The following is a 21588-nucleotide window of genomic DNA, read 5'->3' as shown; positions in this document are numbered from 1 at the left end:
GAACTAAAACAATCGCAACATCATCAGATTATATTATGTGGTAGTTGTTTTTGTTTGGAAAAACAAATTTGTATACGTTTTCAAACAGCCCCCAAGTTTATGCACTTCATCTACCGGAAGAAATACGTTGCATTATACTGAGTTTTTTTTATTGGAGAAATTCCCTATTAGTATCATGTATTTTGGGCCTAGTGCCACTTTGGTTCCGGAACTTTAAAATACGATAATTCAATACTTGAACTTTTAAAATGTGCCAATTTAGTACCTATTGTTAACCAATCATTAAGTGGCATTTGCAAAGACACAAATTCGCTTTAGGTGTCATCTAGTTTTCTTTATCAACTATTTAAACGTTGACAAAAAATGAACAGTCCCAAATCCTTATCTCTTCTATTCAAGAAAATTGGGGTCACCAGAATGCCTATTAAGATGTGATCCCAACTAGGGTTGTTCATAAGAAGACCCAACCCGACCAAACCAACCAACCCGGACCGACCCAATTCGAGTCGGCCGGGTTTTCTTCAGCACCGGTTGGTTTCGGGTTATAAAAAATCATAAACCGATGATTCGGTTTAGTTTCGGTTTTCATGTGCGAAAACCAAAACCGACCCGAACCGAACCGATTTAGTAGTTAGTTCCTACTTAACTAAGTTGTCTCTATCCTAGTTACAATCTAACTTTAAGTTAGGTTGTACAACAACTAAGTCACCACTAAGTAGAGCCAAAACCGACCCAAACTGACTCAAACCGATCAGGTCGGTTTTGTTTAACACAGGGTCGGTTTCAATTTCAATTTCAGGTAATCCGACCAGGCCGGGTTAGTTAGAAAAACATCAGTAAACCGACCCAACCCGACCCATGAACAGAAGAGAAAAGGATTTGGGACTATTCATTTTTTGTCAATGTTTGAATTGTTGATAAAAAATTAGATGACACTTGAAAGACATTTGTATCTTTTTAAATGCCACTTAACAACTGGTTAACGACAAATATTAATTAAATTAACACATTTTAAAAGTTTAAATATTAAATTTTCTCATTTTAAAGTTAAGAGACCAAAATGACACTAAACCCAAAAGTACAAGATAGTATACTAGTCCAGAATTTACCCTCTTTATTAAACACCAATTCATACTTTTTTAGGTGTTTTGCCCAATAAAGCTTAATATAATTGAACACTCTCAAATGCAACCTTAACCACCCTTATATTCAGTCCACCCCAACCTAGCCAAGGGTAGAGCTGGGACCAGTAGTGTGCTACTGGGTAGTGGCTCATGAAGTTGCTGGAATCATCTCGATTCAGGCTAGCTATGGGTGTATTGGACTCTACAGGTAGGGGTAGGACAGTGATGATATGCACCCACTGGGGTTTAGATTTGCCTTGTCAGCCATCAACAAACCAAATAATGCTAGGAGATTTTCATTGGGTGATATATTATGATCGTGCTTTCAGTCACAGCTCATGGACCGGACTCAGCTGGACCATTCTCAGTGCATCCTTCACCTTTGTTGTCTCTTGTGGCTTGTGGGTCTATTCCCCCTACTCTACAATTGAAGTACTCTCAACAGTTAATGACTTGATCATAGTGATCAGGTAATACAGTTGGTTGATCCCATCCGTGAGAATGATAGATTTTAATATCAAACATTCAAATTGGACGGCCCAGATCATTCAAACATTCTTCTTAGAAGAAAAGGAAGTACAAGGAGACAAAGACAGCGGATGATATGGAGAGACAACTTTTAAAGAAAGAAAAGGGATGTAGTCCTTAATCCCCATTTTGGTCCTCCACCGTTGGATACATCATATTCATACATGTATTTTTTGAACCATTATTTGATGGGCATTCAATGAAGTTGAACACTTGAATTGATAAAAGCTGCACAGTATCTTGTTGATACACCTGACCCAGTTACTGATTAATGGGCCTAAAGCTAAACTTCAGATGGGCCTCTAATTTAAATGCACCATGAAGCTTGTAACTTGATGGAGAGAAGAAAAATAAATCTAGTAAGTAGTAACAAAAGAGCAACACAGCCCTCAGCCCTAGAGTAGATTCAGTACATAAGTTCACGTTCACGATTTTTCATAAAAACTTTTCGTTGGGAACATACAACAACTAGGCATGGGAGTGATCGAGTGGAGAACACACAAATCCTTAGACCTTGGACCACAATATGTGGTTTACTGTTTATGGTTTTGAATGGAGTGGAAGTGGAGATGGAGGTATGCGGGAGTACCCAAAATGCCAAATTGGATTTAAATCATTTGACAATTGCATACCAGATTTTCCGTGCTGAGGTGCTTCTGTTTGATTGCTCCGTCGGCTTTTTCCTCTTCACTATTCACATCACGAGGAGCAGGAGGGTCTCTATCTCAGTCTCTTTCTCTCTCTTTTTCTCTCTCTCTATATATATAGGGAAGGGACCTTGGCTTGGCCACATTACACACCGTACCGTAGAGCGAGAGTCACAGTCCAGCAGAGACCAGAGGGTATCCCAAGACTCCATAATCTGCAGAGTTAAAGCGGTTAATCGGTTTCAATATTGGAAGAGCTAATTAAAGATTCGTTTACCCGAGTCGAGACTCGAGACTAAACACATGCCATCATATCATCCCATCATCAATGATTTCTCGTTTTAACTTTTCCAAGGATAGGAGACAGAAAAACTGGAAAAGGGGTTGCGCCTGGGGCCTCGGGGGTTTGAACTTTTGAAGCAAAAAGAATAAAATTCTCGTCACAGTGAGAGAAGATTCGAAGAACAATAAATAAAGATCAGAATGTAAGAGAAATGAAGAGAAAGAGGTGGTGACTGGTGAGAGAGGAGAAGCAGTTTGAAGTTTGAAGAGAGATGGAAAGAATAGCAAAAGGTGGAGAGGAAGAAACAGAAAAGCAAGAATTTTTAGGGATAAAGTTGAAGCGCGGGATTTTGGTAGGGAAAAGAGGGGGTCCTTGTACTCCAGTACCCGCTTGGAAACTGGAGGATGCGCAGGATAACACCATCAAAGGTCCCCTCACGCTGCCCTCCACCGTCTCTGCTAGAAAGCTTGGTGCTAACCTCTGGGAGATTCAACAGCACCACCCGCTTCCCAGAATGAGCAAGGGAGGTGCTAGGCTTCGCCACCACAAGGACAAGCATCTTGAGCTTCCTATGCATTTGGTCGATCCTTCTCATAGTCCGCCAGACCAGGTTGAACGCTCACTCATTCACTTGCTTTCATCTTATAGGCTGTTTTGATTGCGTTAGTTGTTCTTTTCTATTTTCTATTTTCTTTTTCTTTTAATTCCTTGGGGTCTCTTGGGTTGCTGGATTTATCTGGGTTTTGTGGTTTTTTTCCATTGCGTCTGCTTAACGAAAGGGAAGTATGTTTGCAGGATTCTTATTGATTGATATTTTGAATTTACTTTTCTTTAATTGCATGTCTTGTAGTCTTTCTTGGTTTTATGATTTTTCCCTCTTCTGTTCAATAAAATAAACAGAAAGGTTAATTGTTTTATTATTATTATTATTATTATTATTATTATTATTATTATTATTATTATTATTATTATTACTACTACTATTATTGTTATTATTATTCGGGTGGCGGGTTCATTGCATTTTGTTCATTTTAGTTCCGCTTATTAATTTTGGTTTATTTATTTTTTCCATATTTGAAAATTTGGCCTCTTAAGATAACATGTTCTTTACCTTCTGGTCTTCGAGTTCTTTGGGATTTTGATGCTTAATTTATTGTCTTTATGGTTGCCGCTGTTGTTTTGGCTGGTGTAACAATAAAAACAACAATTTTCTAAAGAAAGAAATCATATCACTTAGTTCTATGATTCATTTCATGGCTTTGGTCTCTTAGTTTTGTTCCTTTTATTAATCGTTTTGATGTTTCTAGCCTTGTAGGATTCCCTTTGTGTTGTTTATTGATCTTAGTGAGTCTCTCTGTCAGGACTGGTACTGTAATTATCTTTGATGCCCAATTGATAAGAAAAATGGTAGATTTTGGTCTTATTACATTGGGAAGTAGAGGACTAGATGGAATAACTGTTTTCTGCTTTGTGGTTGAGAAATTAAAATTTCAATTTCTACCTCAGGATGGTGCAAACTATGGTTTTTAATGTTGTCCAATTTGGCACTTGGACCTGTAGAGGTTTCTGTTCTCAACTGTCTGTGATTCCTCAAGTTGTTCAAATTGTCTTCAATTGAGAACTTGGTTGATTGAGTCTACCCCTTTGCCCTAATGATTTGGCTAACTACTTCCCAAACCGCATATTACCAACAAGAAGGAAAACCATATATTACCTTAGCATTCCAAACTACAGATAATGTTTTTTGAGGCTAAAAGGAAAAGTTCTAGCATGGGGAAAACTTTCAGCAATCTGTAATTGAAAGTAGGGGCACAACTTGGCCATGCTCAATTTTGGCCTCACCTGAACACACTCAATCTTAAGGTCAAGTGTTATGGGCCCGGGTGTAGGATCGCGTCATGGGTCGGTCCACGGGGAGAACCTCCTGTTTTCCCTTGTTCCTCCCTTTCCTTGAAGAACCTATCTTGGCGCCCTAATGGTGATTTGTCCAAGAGATCACCCTAACTCTCCTTTACTCCTTTCTTGACTGAAAATTTGATGCCTTTATTCTTTAATTCCAGCTCCTTAAATAGGAGATTACAAGAGGTAGGGATACTCCTTATTGGATTCGACTTCTTATAGATGAGATCCCTATCTTGGGAAGGATAAGACTCCCTAGATAAATCAAACTCCTACTATAAGACTCCCTATTAAACCTTATCGGACTAGATAAATGAGAAAAACAAATAAGATAACTGTGAAAGATAAGATGAAATAAGCTGCGGCCTAATCCTACGTGGACTCTTGTGTGGACACTTCGTTACTGTTGTTGTTGTTGCCTACGGCAGTATTTCTTCCCAACGAATGCATCCGCAACATTACACCCCTCCGGGACTACGAGCTTGTCCTCAAGCTCGGGATATGTGTCCCGTAGTTCAGTGAAGGGCATCCAGGTGGCTTCGGTTGATGGTAAGTTGTCCCATTCCACAAGGACCTCGAGGACACTCCGATTGATTCTGGAGCAGACGAGGGCCCGGGGTTGGAGGATGAGCTTGCCGTCTTTGAGGGGCGGTAGAGCGGGTACCTAGTCCGGTGGATCTCCTGTGAATGGCTTGAGCAAGGAAACATGAAAGATATCATGGATTCTGCCGTTCGCCGGTAGCTCAAGCTGGTATGCAACTGGGCCGATCCGCCGTAAAACCTTGAACAGTCCATGGAATTTAGGAGCCAGTTTGGGAGCAGCCCGTTGTCTCAAGGATCGTTGTTGGTAGGGTTGGAGCTTCAACCACACAAACTGACCCGGTTCAAACATTAGCTCCCGTCGATGCTGGTCATAGGTGGGCTTCATGCGTAATTGTGCTTGTTGCAGGCGGAGAGAGACTTTAGCCAGGAGGGCATCACGTTCCTGGAGGGAGCGGTCAATCTTGTCCAGTCGAGTCGATCCAGGCTCGTATGATAGCAAGGGAGGAGGATCTCGGTCGTAGACTACTTGGAAGGGTGTCATGCCCAGGGACGAGTGATAGGCCGTGTTGTAATAATATTCGGCCCAGGGAAGCCAATCCACCCACCGTCGCGGTCGGTCCTCTACAAAACAACGGAGGTACATTTCGATCGTGCGGTTAACTGCTTCCGTTTGGCCGTTTGTCTGAGGATGATAGGCGGAGGAGAAGGCCAAGGTCGTACCATGTAATTGGAACAGTTCCTTCCAGAAGGTACTGGTAAAAACGGGGTCCCTGTCGCTGACGATGGATTCCGGTAATCCATGTAGACGGAAAATATGTGTAAAGAAAATGTGGGCGACTGAAATGACACTGTATGGGTGTGCCATAGGGATGAAGTGGGCATATTTAGAGAAACGATCCACCACAACGAACATAACCAACTTCCCTCCCACCTTGGGTAGTCCCTTAATGAAATCCATGGATATATCCGCCCAGATCTGCGTAGGAATTGAGAGGGGCTGAAGAAGGCCGGATGGGTGTAGGTTCTCCCATTTATGTTGTTGGCACGTGGGTCAGTTGTTGATGAAGTCCTGGATAGAAGTTTTCATTCTTGGCCAATGGAAATCCGCTCGGATACGATGTAGTGTCTTTTGAATGCCCTCGTGAGTGGAGTTATGTATACCGGAGATGACCATGGGGATGGAGGAAGAATCAACCGGAAGGTATATACATCCTTTGTAAAGTACTAGCCCGTCATGAATGGACCAATTGGAGTCGGTTGTCTCGGACTGTATCTTCTGAACAAGGTCTCTCCATTCCGGTGATTGTGGCAGTGTGTGCCAAATGTCTTCCAGTAGGGTGACTCGGGGTTGTGAAATCGAATGAAGGAGCATATTGTCTTCTTCTCGGTGAGACAAGGCATCTGCGGCACGGTTTAAGGATCCCGCCTTGTAGTCCACCCGAAAATCAAAACCAAGCAGTTTGCTGACCCAATGCTGTTGCAGCGAAGTGGTAAGCCGTTGTTTTAACAAATATTTAAGGCTGTAGTGGTCTGTCTTGACGACGAAGGACCTTCCCCATAAGTATGGCCGCCAGTGTTGTACTGCCTTGGCCGACCCAATCAGTTTGCGTTCGTAGGCGGGTAATGAAGATGGCGGTCCGCCAGTTTGCGACTGAAGAAGGTGACCGGGTGCCCTTGTTGCTGTAGTATGGCGCCTATGCCAGAGCTGGATGCATCGCATTCAACTGTGAACTCAAGGTCAAAGTTTGGCAACTGCAAGACTGGTGTGGAGGAGATGGCTTCTCTTAAACTCGCAAAGGCTGCATCGACCTTGACCCGTCAACCCTAGGAGTGGAAGGCATTTTTCTTGAGCAGATTGGTTAGTGGGGCCGCCAGAAATTCGTAATTTTGTACAAACTTGCGGTAGTAACCCGTCAACCCTAGGAACCCGCGGAGAGCCTTGGCGGACTGTGGTTTGGGCCATTCTTTGATAGCCTGAATCTTGGAGTCATCCACCTTGACCCCTTGCCCACTGATCACATGTCCTAAGTAAAGGACCCGGCGTTCCCCAAAGGAGCATTTGGATCGCTTAAGGAAGAGTTTGTGTTGGCGCAGGAGTTCAAAAACGGTCCGCAGATGCTGTATGTGTTCTACCCACGACTTGCTGTAAACTAGGATGTCATCAAAAAATACTAAGACAAATCTGCGGAGGTGGGATTGAAATACCTCGTTCATCAGAGACTGGAACGTGGAAGGAGCATTGGTGAGGCTGAATGGCATGACTAGGAATTCAAAATGGCCATGATGTGTCTTGAAGGCAGTTTTCTCCACGTCTTCGGAAGTCATCCGAACCTGAAAGTAACCGGACCAGAGGTCTAATTTTGAGAAGTATTGGGCTCCATGGAGTTTGTCCAATAGCTCATCTACGACGGGGATAGGAATTTTATCTTTGACTGTCCGATTGTTAAGCTCTCTGTAGTCCACGCAAAATCTCCAAGTCCCATCTTGCTTGGGTACCAACAAATCCGTTGAGGAGAAGGGGGAGCGGCTAGGGCGAATGATTGCCTGTTGCATCATATCCGTACACTGCCTTTCTATTTCATCCTTCTGTCGGTGTGGGTAGCGATAGGGTCGGACAAGGATGGGGTCCGATCCGACTATCAGAGGGATTTGATGATTGCAAGCTCTGGAGGGTGGAAGCCCCTTGGGTTCTTGGAATACAACAGAGAAATTCGTGAGGAGCCTCTCCATATCTACTGCGCGCATATTCTCACCCTGAAGTGTATGTAGCTGCGTTTTTGCCCTTATCCTGGTTCCTTGCCAGGTAACTGGTTTTCCATTCAGGTGGAATGTCATTGTTAGGGTGCTGAAATCCCATAAGATTGGTCCTAGAGTGATCAGCCACTTGACTCCTAGGACGATCTCGAACTCATATAAGGATAGCACAAATAGATCAGCAAAGAAGGATTCCGATTTGACCTGAATTTTGGTGTTATTGCAGATTCCGGGGCTGTGAACTCTTTCCCCGTTTGCCACGGCTACCTGTAGTTGTGGCCTGATTTACATAGGTAACTCTAACTGGCATGCTACCTGCTCACTGACAAAGTTGTGCGTGCTTCTTGAGTCAACGAGGATGCATACTGGTTTTCCCGCTACCTGCGCCCTCAGTTGCATGGTCAATGAGGTCTGTGATTGCGTCAAGGGAGATCTTGGGTTCTGATGTTGCGGGTTCATCCTCATCCTCTTCCTGTTCGTCTACCAGAAGACAGAATAGCCTCTTGCATCTGTGCCCGGCAGAATACAGATCATCGCAGTTTAAAGCACTGCCCCCTTGCGCGACGCTTTGCCATCTCGGCTCGGGACAATCGTCTAATGGGTGGTACTGTCATGCTGCTCCCCATGCTTGATGTCGTCCTGGAAGTGTTACTGGCAGGTGGCCTCTGTTCCCTGCTGGTTGTCAAAGAAAGGGACACTCCGGTTGTCTTCGAAGGTGCCCAGGTCATCGCCGGCCGACCTACACTGAAGGTCTCGCGGGTGAGTTGCAGTTTGCGCTCGAAGGCACGTGCTAGGTTCATGGCTGTGACCAGGTTGGGAGGGTGTTGCATCTCCACGTCCACCCTTAGGGGTTCTGCTAACCCTGTGGTGAACATATCTACTTGTTGATTTGGTCGTACCGAGGCTGCCCTAGCGAGAAGGGTTTGGAACTGTCGCTGGTATTCAGCCACGGTTCCAGTTTGCTTGAGGTTAATTAATTCGCCCAGCGGGTTGCTCGTCAACGGAGGTCCAAACCTGAGGAGGCAGTAAGATTTAAACTGTCCCCAACTAAGCCCGTGTTCTTCCTGCTCCAGACGGTAGAACCAGATCTGTGCCTCTTCCGTTAGGTGGAAGGCGGCCAGATTGACCTTGTCTCTGTCATCTGTGCGCTGGTTGCGAAAGAACTGTTCGTAGTGATATAACCATCCCAGTGGATCTCCAGTGCCGTTGTAAGACGAAAATTCTAGCTGACTATACTTGGGAACAACCGTGGCTGCCGGGGCGGCGGTCTATTGTTCGTCGGACGTCTTTGCCCAGTTTGGTGGGCGGCTGTTGGTGGTGGTGGTTCCCCGGAGTTTCTTTCCCTGTTCGAGAAATACGATTCCAGCAAGCGTCGCAGCTCTCGGACATCGTCTTTGACCTCACGAACCTCCACGCTGGTTTCCACGAGCCTATGCTCCAGTTCGTGGACCCTGGATGATAGCTGCTCCTGATCTCCCATTACGGTAGGCTTTGATACCAAGATGTTATGGGCCCGGGCGTAGGATTGCGTCATGGGTCGGTCCACGGGGAGAACCTCCTGTTTTCCCTTGTTCCTCCCTTTCCTTGAGGAACCTATCTTGGTGCCCTAATGGTGATTTGTCCAAGAGATCACCCTAACTCTCCTTTACTCCTTTCTTGATCGAAAATTTGATGCCTTTATTGTTTAATTCCAGCTCCTTAAATAGGAGATTACAAGAGGTAGGGATACTCCTTATTGGATTCAACTTCTTACAGATAAGATCCCTATCTTGGGAAGGATAAGACTCCCTAGATAAATCAAACTCCTACTATAAGACTCCCTATTAAACCTTATCGGACTAGATAAATGAGAAAAACAAATAAGATAACTGTGAAAGATAAGATGAAATAAGCTGCGGTCTAATCCTACGTGGACTCCTGTGTGGACACTTCGTTACTGCTGTGGCTGCTGCCTGCGGCGGTATTTCTTCCCAACGAATGCATCCACAACATCAAGTTGAGTGGGCATTTTCAAACTTAGATTGATGCATTACCACTTTAGGGAACCCAAGCCTGTAGATTTATAATATGTAGGACATTATAGTGGAACCACCACCAACTGTTGTTAAAAGGTAGACATGCATCTCATTAAAGGAACTTTGGTCTGGTGATCACAAATTTAAAATGAGATAGCTATATTACAAACTTCAAGTCTGGGAAAAACCTTTCAAATATATCTCAAAGGGTGAATTCTTCCATGTGCATGTAAAACTGTGAAAACATAAAGAATTAAATTGTTTAGGAATCAGAGCATCTCTGCAACTCTTTAGACATGGAAAAATGTGACTATTAATTCTCAGATCTCTCTAATGTACTTTTAGACACTATTTGGTTGCACGTAAAGTGGCTGCAGAAAATGAGCATTTTTGAAAAAGTAAATATTAAACTACTAATTTTAAGAAAATGACATTTCTTTTAATTTTCCACAAGTTATTTTGGTTTCCTTGATTCATATATTGTAGACACTTGTATATTTCTCAACTATTCAGTTTTCTTTTCAGAGTTAAGTGAAACACCAGGACAATTAGGAATATGACTCATCGTCGTAATACCATTTTCCAAGGCAATCATTTATTCTTTCATTTTGTGTGCAACCAAATACAGCTTTAGTTCATTCGAAAGAAGTTGTAATATGTGACGCAAGTAATCATCCTTACCCAAATCAACCTGGTTTACTACTGCTTAGCTAATGTCTTGCTGTTCTTGGGTTGCATATGAACCTACTACCCTACTGGAAGCAACTAATAAATGTATTTTAAGGTTATGCATCATCCAAGAAAAGAAAAGGTTCATATAACTAATCATTAGCTTGTTTCTCTTACAGCCAGAAAGTGCTAGTAGTCTGAGGAGGCATGTTGCAGTATCACTGATGCAGCACCATCAATCAATTGAAATGAACGCCTGTGCTTTACAGCCTCTATCTCCTGCTAGTTATTGTAGTTCAATGGAGGTAAATATCTGCATATGCTGTTTACTTTTTATTTTCTCCATTCTTTCCTTTTCATAGGTAAATGTCTTTTGAAGTTTGATAAAAAAATGATGGCTGTTTTAAAATGTGGAGGTGTGACGAGGCATTACACTACCTAGAGGCGTGAGGTGTACTTCAGAACGTAATAGGCATAAGCCTCCCGAACACAAGCCTCCTTGAGAGGACGGAAATGAGGAGGAAAAGGGGGGAGAGGAGGAAGAAGAGGAAAGAGGATCTCATTTTACTTTATTATTTTTAATAAAAATATTTTATATTAAGAAGAATGAAGATGCATATGAACCTTCCCTTCCCTTTTTCTTTTCTTTCTTTTCTCTTTTGTACTTTTCTTTCTTTCTTTCTTTCTTTCTTTTTCTTTCCCTTCCTTTTCTTTTCCTTTCATTTATTTTTCTTTCTTTTTTGTCTTTTTGTATGAGGATGAGGGGCACCTTTAGCATGCCTCATGAAAAAGGTGTATGAGGCGTATGCCTCTTGCACCTGAGCCATACGCCTCTGGCATACACCTCAAGGCGTTTTTGGGGTGCGTTGTCTGGAGGCACGCCTTCCATGCCTTTTAAAACACTGGAAAGGATATATATTAAGGGTTTTGGGAATTCCAAATTACAATTCGAAAATTAGTTTTAGTAACTAAATCAAGTCCAGTGTGACAAAAACAAGTTTGGTATGATTTTCTTTTCTTTTTTCCATTGCACTCAAATTTGCTTGTGTTGGTTCAACCTATACAAAATGCGACCCTTTGGTTGAAAATTGATGTTAGAGTCATCTAAAATGAGTTCCATGTAGACATACATTACTTATTTTGCCCTCTCAAGCAAGCTGGTGATGTTATGGAGAAATGTGGATACTTCGTTGCCATTCCCAGTTTGCCCCTAGCCTGAAACATTGATCTAGTCCAATAAAGTTAGGAAAATATGACTCTATATCCAGAATTTCTGTTTTTGATTCCTACATGCAAGGAGTATGTAGCATAACCACATTCTCTGTCTAGGAAATAAAACTAAAATGAGGGGGAAATTGTGTGCAGGAATTAGCAATATATTTGTGGTTGATCATCCAATTAGGAAAAACAAATTATGTTGATTTGCTGATTCTTTGAGTAATATATGGCAGCATAGTTTAGTCTTTCCTTTGTCCAGTAGATGATAGAGCATGATTAGGCAGGAACTAGCAATATGTTGGTTTGCTGATCAGTGAATTGTTTATGACCTTGGAAGATATAATTTACTGAGTTGCTTCAGAAATTTCAAGTTTTGCATGATTGGGGTTTGTTATTCTGTTGGTCATCGATTTGGGAAGTAACAATATTTCTTAATTCATGGGATTCCAATGTTTATGGCAGTAGTTATGTTCGTGATTCATTTTCCTGTTATTTTTGTTTAATCAATCTATTCTGCTTATTTGTATTCTGCATGTGGGTTTCACCCATTCTTTCTTTTTGTTAATGAATTGGGACATTCCAGTTCAAATTAAGTCGAGTCTACCTTTTTGGAGCCTGGGTCTGCATTTATGCTATTGGTTCTCATTCTTGCAATCCCAATTCTTCTGGACCATGTTCTCTGCTTGAGGGGCTGTGAACTTAAAAGACTTTAGGCCCATAAGTCTTCTTAACATTTGAGGAGGCAACATGAAAATTTAGTAGTCGCTCAAGATTGAACAGACATTTAAAAGGAGAAGAAAAAAATAAGAAAAGAAGAGGGAGAAAAGAGAGAGAGAGATTTTGATTAAAGAGAGTTGGGTTGATGTTTGAAACAGCTGCCCCCCTCTTAAATTTATATGCATAGTATCATACTTGTAAAAGGACTGAATTGCTTACATGGCAAGATAAGATAAGATAAGTTAAGGCTGAAAAAAGACTAATCCTAATCTTATAAAAGACTAGTTCTAATCTTATCATAAAGAACTAATCCTAATCATAACTTATTGCTGACATACGAACAGTGGGGACCACCTTAGTGGGGTCCACATTAACGTTCTATACAAATTTTAATAAAAAGACATGTATATATATGATAAAAATATTTGAAAAAATTGTTGTATCTTTTGGTTTTCTTTATATAGACCTGTGATTTTTCCTTTTAATAATTTGTTAAATTTTACAGAAATTAAATCAGATCGGATCATATTTGAATTTCCGACATCCTTAATGGATTTGAATTCGACCCAATCCATTTGCATCCCTAAATCTTTGAAAGGCTTATTATATACCCCCATCTGGAGGTGATAAGGACTCTTAGGCAAGGTTTGAAATGTCAGTGTTGGAGGAAATGTTGATAGTCCAAATATTAGAAACATGTTGGAAATGTCAGAAATACTGTATGGAAATATTGTAAAAATTATAGACATGGTCAAAACATTGTAAAATATGCAAAGTATAGATTGATATTTTATGAAATGATAAAAGGAGCATGGATGTACCTTTTTAAATTATTATCTCATTCAAAATCATTAAGCAAAGTTAAGAAACTAAGGTTATAGACAAAAGAATACGTTCTGAAGTTGTCCTATGAACAAAATAATCTATTACACAAACAAAAGCTAATATTTAACTTCATGTTTAAAATGGTTGTAATAGATCAACCAAATAATCTATTACACAAACAAAAACTAATATTTAACTTCATGTTTAAAATGAATATTGAGCTAACTCAAAGTGGTAATCATGTAAGTTAGGTAGGTAATAACATTGTTATTCCACATATCTACAATATTAGCACCAACTTATGTTATAGTACTATATCTTGTACTTCACATAGTGAGGGTGGGCCTTGGTGCAATGGTTAGGTTGTTCCATTGCAACCTGAGTGACCAGGGTTCAAATCTTGGAAACAACCTCTTTGTATGTGTAGGGGTAAGGCTGCGAAAATCTGTCCCTCCCCAGATCCTGCATTGGTGGAAGCCTTGTGCACCTGGCAGTCCTTTTTTCTTGTACTCCACATTGTGCTGGTAGTGTTCACTGGGGAATATGTTCATTCCAGTATCAGTATCACACATATAAACCCAATAGATTCTTTGAAAAAAAAATAATTTTATTTTTAAATTGACAAATACCAACAATTTTGTATTCTGCTTGTGCATTTCACTCATTTTTCCTTTTGTCAATAAATTGTTTATGACCATGGAAGATATAATTTACTGAGATATTTTGGAAGTTTACTCAAAATTTTCTTGTCAGATTCCATTTAGAGCTTCAAGCCTTCAAGTAGACCTCTTACTTGAGAAAGTCCCTTGTCAAGCAGATATATCTGTTTGTCAGATTATTAGCCATCTAACCATACTTGAATGTATAATTACTAAAAAAAAAGGGAAAATCTCTTAAAATACCCCCAAGTTTTAGGAAATTGACTTACTCTACCTCTACTGTTTAGAAATTGCCTTAAAAGTACCTCCAGGTTTTCTGACAATTGACTAAATCCCCCCCCGCCGCTAGCATCCGTTAATGGAAAGATGCAAAAGACTATTTTACTCATCTTTCTTTTAAATTTTCAAAATGAAACATTTGAACAAACCTGCTGTTAACAGAAATGCAGGCACCAAACCTGTCACCCCACACCCCTGGCCATCATCTCTTCCAGTTTTACAATTCAGCTTTACCATCAGCAGTGCTGAATGATAAACATCAAATGGCATTTGAAACCAGAAATGCAGTTCAAACTTGTAAACAAAGCCCACAAATGCTCAAACCAAGAGACAAAAAAGAGATTGAAAAGGTATCAACAAATGCTCAAACCAAGCTTTGGGATGGTCCATTAATGGCGTTCCAGGTTTGTAACAGTAGAGGTGTTGTTGAAAATTTGGATCTGTTGAGTTTTATTTTGAAACTTTGAAGAACAATGGAGAGCAAAATCAATCACAAAAGGATAATATTGGGATTTAAGAAATTCTATACATCACGTGATGTCACATGTGAACAGATTGTAATGGAACACCATTAATGGACAGGGGAGGATTTAGTCGATTGTCAGAAAACTTGGGGGGTACTTTTTTTTGATAAGTAAAGAGTCATATTCTATTAATTCAAAGATCGGTTACATGAAAATCCCCTTAGGGAGGTGCAAGGTGCTGCCTCTCCATACAGAAAACACAAAAACTACATCAAGTGCATGACTGTTACAAAAGACACAAATTATAGTTGCACCCAGAACAATGTTTCCCTATTTGTCCCTTGTTTTGCCAAGACATCAGCAAATGCATTAGTTGATCTCCTAACCCACTGTTCTGTTACAGACATATTCCTTGTCAGCCATTTGAATTTCTTTATCTCATTCTTGTAGTCCCACGTGACATTCTTCGGATTATTTAACCAATTCACCACTGTCTTAGAGTCCCCTTCAACCAAAAGCTGCTCCACAACCATTTCTTTTGCAAGAATTATTCCTTGTATTGCAGCTAATAGCTCTGCCCGAATAGAGTTACCAACACCTAAAGGGCCAGAGTATAGTAAAACAGCCTCTCTAGGCTCATTCCTCAGTACACCTCACAAACCAGAGGGATCCGGGTTGCCCTGACTACTTCCATCAAAATTCAGCTTCAAAGAACTGTGAGAAGGGGGGACCCAACTTGTCATTACCTTTATCTTTGAGGAGTAACAACTTGCTACTGATGATAACCAATCCCTCCAATAGTCAGTAAAGGAGAAATGATCAAACAAATCCAGAGTCTTTAACCAATGTATTGCCTTATACAAAATGTAGTCCTTCAAGGCCTAAATGCTTCTCCCCTTTTCTAGAAGATCCTGGCATTTCTTTCTTCCCAAACTGTCCATAACAAGGCTGCTGGTGCACACCTCCACATTTTCCTTCCTCTTTTATGGGGCCAATAGAACATAGAAGGGTTAAAGATTGTACTTACTTCTGTTGGCATATCCTATCTACACCCAAACAATGATAGAAGTCAAACCCAAAGCTCTGCAGTGACACTACAAGATAAAAATAAGTGATAATAGTCCTCACCATGAGATCTGCAAAGAGTGCACCAGTTTGGAGAAATACATAGGAAGGGTCTTCTCTTTTGTAGGTTTTCCATCGTGCTTACTTTACCATGCAACACTTCCCAACACAAAGCCATAACCTTGGGGGGAACCGGTCTACACCAGATTTCTTTGGAAGGGAAACTTTGTCGAGAGGAGGTTTGGCACAGAAAATTAAAAAAGGAGCCATAAGAAAAAGACCCATTAGGGTGAATGGCCCAAATCCTCTTATCAGGCTTCAAAGGATCTAACCAAACCTTATAGACCAAGAAGAGCAAACAAACAATCAATTTCATCCTCCCTTAACCCTCTACGGAAACCAAAGTCCCAAGACAAAGACAACAAATTTAAAATTGAAGGAAGAAATTTTGAAATCACCTCATTTTTATACAAAGAAATAGAGTACAAGGACGGAAAAAGGTCTTTTAGGGGAAGATCTCCCACCCAAATGTCCTCCCAAAACCGAATAGAGTTACCAGAACAAGCATAATACTTTATACAACTTAGGAACTGCGAAAGAATTTTGTGAATTGCTTTCCAAGGTGTTGCTAGGTTAGTCCTCCTTGAAGCACCAGCATCCCATTTACTCTCTGAGAATCCATGAATACTCTTCACCACTTCATGCCACAACCTATCTCGCTCCATAGCCACCTCCAGAACCACTTCCCTAACAAGGCTGAATTCTTCTTAAGCACATTCCCAAGCCCTAATCTTCCTTCCTCTTTGCTTCTACCCACAACCTCTCAACTGATTAAGTGGTCTTTTTTACCTTCTCCCGGTTCCCAAAGAAAATCTCTCATTAATTTTTCCAGTTTCTTCGCTTCCCTAGATGGTATCCTAAAGGCAAAGAGGTAGTAAGTAGGTAGGTTCGCAAGGGTAGCTCTTATCAAGGTGATCCTCCCACCCAAAGAGATGTAATTTTTCTTCCACACAACTAATCTCTTTTCAAACTTCTCTATAACTGTGGTCTAGAACCTATTCTCCCTAGGGTTTGCCCCTAAGGCAGCCCTAAATAGGACAAAGGCCAAGTAGAAATGGAGCACTGAAGACAATCTGCAATAGCCTCAACCTTCTCAAAGTCTAGATTGACTCCAGCAATTCTGCTCTTTTCTAAATTGATTTTCAAATTGGAAACTCCTTCAATGGCTTTAATCAATTCTTTCAAGTTTCCCACCTTCTCACTAAAACCACCACCACAGAAGATCATTAAGTCATCCGCAAACTGCAAGTGAGTTAGTGGAATTTGGTTTGTGCCTATTCTCCATCCCTTTATCACATCTTCCCTATCAGCCCTTGTGATAATTTCACTGAACACATCAGCTACCAAGGTAAAGAGAAAAGGTGAAAGTGGATCCCCTTGTCTAATATCCCTACTAGCTGGAAAAAAATCCCTTACCACCCCATTTACTAAGATGGAGTAGTGACAAGAGCTAACACAACCAAACATCCAACCACACCGTCTTTCCCCAAACCCACACTTCCTCAAAACCTTTACTAAGAACTGCCAATCCACCAAACCATAGGCTTTCTCAAGATCGAACTTACAGACAAAGCCTCTTTGCTTAGACCTCTTCATCTTCTCCACACATTCATTGGCAACTAGGATCTGATCAATTATCTGTCGTCCTTGGATAAATGCCCCTTGGGCCTGACTAATAATGGAGGCCCAAGCTTTGGGATGGTCCATTAATGGCATTCCAAGTTTGTAATGGTAGAGGTGTTGTTGAAAATTTGGATCTGTTCTATTTTATTTTGAAACTTTGAAAGAATAATGGAGGGAAAAATCAACCACAAAAGGGTAATATTGGGATTTAAAAAGTTCTATACATCATGTGATGTCACATGTGAATGGATTGTAATAGAGCATTAATGGACAGGGGAGGGTTTAGTCAATTGTCAAAAAACTGGAGGGTGCTTTAAGGCAATCTTTAAACAGTAGGAGTAGAGTAAGTCAATTTCCTAAAACTTAGGGGTATTTTAAGAGATTTGCCCAAAAAAAAAACATAGTTGAATGTATGTATCCAACTTTTATAGTTCTATCATCATCCATAAAATGGATTTACCAAAATATTGCAACCGTGCAATCTTTACCATTTACCATCAAATGTCTAACACCCTATTTGTACCAAATATATAACTCATTATGCCTTTTCCTTGTAGGTGGCGGCTTATAACCCTCCTCTTACTCCTACTAGTTCTTTGGACATTAAGGGAAGGGTTGGGGAATCAGGGTATAGTCTTAAAACTTCTACAGAGTTGCTAAAAGTATTGAACCGGATCTGGAGCCTGGAAGAACAGCATGCATCCAGTATATCATTGGTAAAAGCACTGAAAATTGAGCTGGACCATGCTTGGACCCGGATCAAGGAGTTGCTAAAAGAACAGCAAACAGATAGACATGAAATGGATGAACTAATGAAACAAATTGTAGAGGAAAAACTAGTTAGAAAGAGCAAGGAGCAGGATCGCATCAAGGCTGCAGTTCAGTCTGTGAGGGATGAGCTAGAAGATGAGAGGAAGTTAAGAAAGCACTCAGAGAACCTGCACCGTAAACTAGCTCGAGAGCTCTCTGAGGTGAAGACTGCCTTCTCAAAAGCTCTGAAAGAGCTAGAAAGAGAGGGGAAAGCAAGGGCACTGTTGGAAGATCTGTGTGATGAGTTTGCTAGGGGAATAGGAGACTATGATCAGGAGGTGCGGGCCCTTAAACACAAGTTTGATATGGATCATAATGACAGGAATGGCCATGATCGGTTGATACTTCATATTTCTGAGGCATGGCTTGATGAAAGGATGCAGATGAAGCTTTCTGAAGTTCAGTCGGGTCTTGCTGAAAAGAACACAATAGTTGACAAGTTAAGCTTTGAGATAGAGACCTTCCTTCAAGCTAAACGATCTGGAAGTTCTAAGAGCAATGATATCTTATTTGCAAAAGATCCGAATTGTACCTTGCATCGCCATTCTCTTGAGTCCATTCACTTGAATGAGGCTACAAGTGCACCCCAAGATGCAGGTGATGAAGATTCTGTGAGTTGTGATTCACATTGTTTTGAACTAAACAAAGTTGTTGGCAACAAGAAAAACAATGGTTTCTCTAAGCCCAATGCAGAAGAAAATTTGAGAGAGGTTGACAAAACAACAAAATGCTATCCTAATAAGAAGAAACTTGGGTCCCATGAAAGGACCAAAGGTTCACAAGTGCAGCTTGAAGAACAAATGCCTTGGGCAGCATCATGCAATGGAAAGACCACCCTCATGGATGGGGAGTCCACGAAGGTGGGTGAAGATGCAAGCCTGGTAGAAATAAGCATTTCCCGTAAGTCAGAAATCTGTGAAGATACAGAAGATGGAAACCAAGAGAGAAAGAGTAAACGAGATGAGATTCATAGATCCAACTCAAACAATGTGGTTAACAACTTGACCGGAAATCCATCACTGCTAGGAGGAAAAATTGGACCTGAAAATGATTGTAAGGAAGAACCATTCAGTGAATCTATATGCAAGGGTCATGCTAGTCCAGTACAACAATGGATTTCCAGATTTGCATCCCCAGATCTTGAGATATCAGAGCCTTCTTCGAAATGGCCAAGAGGTTTTAAAGGGAATACCTTGAAAGCAAAGCTGCTTGAAGCAAGGTTGGAGGGGCAGCACTCTCGTCTAAAAGCTTCTTCCAAAGGTTCCTCCTAGGTTATTTGGAAAAGTGGGTTCAACTTAGACTTGGATCCTCAGTTGTGTATAGTGACCATAGTACACGGATGAATGCTGCAGCCTGTAGTGATGCATTTTCTATTTATGCAGGATCTTTTTCTTAAAAAAAAAAAATATATATATATATATATATATATATATATTATTTTTTTTTTTGGGAATTTCCATGTGTATGTTAGAAATGCATTGCTATGGCATGGTTACACGGATCAAGTGGAAATCCCAGTGCAGCTGGAATTTGAATTACCACTAATATGCTCTTCTATGTCTTTGTTTTGTTTTAAAGCCCAACTTCCCTTTAAATCCCTCTTTTTTTTTTGACTAACTGTTCTAACTCACTGATTCCTCATTGTGTGTTTTATTGATTTTGCAATCCTTAGACATGTAAAACTCTTTTTTTTCTTCCCTCATGTAGACTTTATATCCATGCTTCACTCAATCAACTTGAGAGCTGAAACAGGGAAGGTTTTTGAGTTGCTAATCAAAGAACAGAGAAGGTTTCTGACTTTTTTTTTCTCTTGACAAGGTAATGCGATAGTGCCAGCCTTTATTTATGGTTAAAATTAAGCATTCCTTATTTTAAGCTGTTTGGTTTGAAGTAAAAAGTAGGGAAAGGGAGAGGCCTTTAAAAACCTTGTATAGGTTTTCCTACTTTTTCCTTCAAACCATCTCCTTTTTGCAGTTAAAACTCAGCAGTATTCATAGGGGCATTTTAGCCATAAGGACTTATCTCCTTAAAAACTTAGCTTGGTTCTAATTGATATACTTAGTCTAATCTAATGCACCCGAGTTGGTGCTTTTGATTATTCCTTTTTTTATCTGCTGGGTTGGGCCAGGTTAGAAATGATCAACCGAATCACCCTTAGGCCCTAGCCTTAGCCAGGCCAAGAATGATCTTAACATAAAGACTTTTTTTTTTGTCAGCCTATACATAAAGACTTAACTCTCTAAAATATTGCATTTAAACCGATGGTAGAGGAAAGTTACTTTCAAAAATGAAAAAAAAAATCTACAAATAGAATCAGGTGGTTAAAATTCCAATTGAACCAAAATGTCGGAAAGAATTGATTTTCAGCATAGCGATAGCTATTGTTAGGAATCATTCAATGTTGGACTTGTCTTGATTAAGAATTATGGCAGTCCTGGATTCCCATAGTGCATCCCTTTCTTTAGGTATGCGCAACTCTTAACGGTCTAACTTATAAATAGAGAAGAAGTTTAGGGCCCGTTTAGTTTGTAGGAATAGAGATGTGGAATTGGAATTGAAATGACCCATTCTGAATTCAACCATTTGGTTGGGTGGAATCAGAATCCCATTCCCATTCTTGTTTGAATGGCATTCTCCCATTTAAGAGAATGGTCATTCCCTTCCCGTCTCTTGGAAATTAAATCTCATTCCAGATTATTTTAATTCCAATTTTGGCTCAGGAAGCAAACGAAACGGGCCCCTTATGTGAATATGAAATAATGGAAATACTGATTATAATTACTATTTATTTTTGTATATCTGTATGTATGTAATAATCTATGTAACAATTATATTGATACTTTGAACCATGCCCTACACCACTCATTTTGAGCATTGTGTCATTTGAAGCGGATCCATGGAAATGAGTATGAGAATCAGAGAATGTATAATAGGGCATCAACATATAACTTAAAAAAGGAAAATGGATAGGGAACTTAGCGCGAGTAGATTAAGAATTTGTTAAAATTTGAGCAGGTCCAGCCCAATTTGAATGGCTTGGGCCTTCTTGTCCAAAGGCCCAGGCTATGTAAATTTTAGGAAATGAAAACGGAGAAAAGAATAAATCTACGATTAGGAGAGAGCAAGAAATAACCAAAAAATTGAATCAAACCAATAAAATCGAATAAAAAATTTTGGTTAATTGAACCAGGCAGTTCAGTTTTGGTTTGGTAATTTGGAAAAATCGAAGGTATCGGTTCGATTTCGATTAACCAATATAAAAAATCAGTGGTTAATTGAATCGACTAGTATACATATATTATATTATATTTATATTTTTTATATAGATTTTATATTATCTATATTATAAATATATATTTATAATTTATAATATTTATTATATATAATAAAATGAAAACCAAAAATC

General features: G+C 40.2%; 1 protein-coding gene across 1 annotated transcript; it reads left to right on the top strand.

Annotated features, from left to right (window-relative positions):
- The first annotated feature begins 2294 nt into the window (after window positions 1-2294).
- Window positions 2295-19982, top strand: LOC148879718 (uncharacterized protein At5g41620-like). The gene is made up of 3 exons (XM_088961363.1): window positions 2295-3192; window positions 10642-10767; window positions 17930-19982. Exons 1-3 carry the CDS (start codon window positions 2854-2856, stop codon window positions 19451-19453), a joined length of 1989 nt encoding a protein of 662 aa, XP_088817489.1. The 5' UTR covers window positions 2295-2853; the 3' UTR covers window positions 19454-19982.
- Window positions 19983-21588: the final 1606 nt, after the last annotated feature.

This window comes from Nelumbo lutea, chromosome 1 (assembly GCF_056320005.1).
Source record: "Nelumbo lutea isolate HS-2025 chromosome 1, American lotus-T2T, whole genome shotgun sequence".
Lineage (NCBI taxonomy): Eukaryota > Viridiplantae > Streptophyta > Magnoliopsida > Proteales > Nelumbonaceae > Nelumbo > Nelumbo lutea.
This window is presented reverse-complemented; position numbering and strand designations above follow the sequence as displayed.

Excerpts from the sequence above, each read along its gene's own strand:
- LOC148879718 (XM_088961363.1), top strand. The coding sequence starts at position 2,854 with ATGGAAAGAATAGCAAAAGGTGGAGAGGAAGAAACAGAAAAGCAAGAA. Across the intron at positions 3,193-10,641 it reads CTCATAGTCCGCCAGACCAG|CCAGAAAGTGCTAGTAGTCT; the intron begins GTTGAACGCTCA and ends TTTCTCTTACAG. Across the intron at positions 10,768-17,929 it reads GTTATTGTAGTTCAATGGAG|GTGGCGGCTTATAACCCTCC; the intron begins GTAAATATCTGC and ends TTTTCCTTGTAG.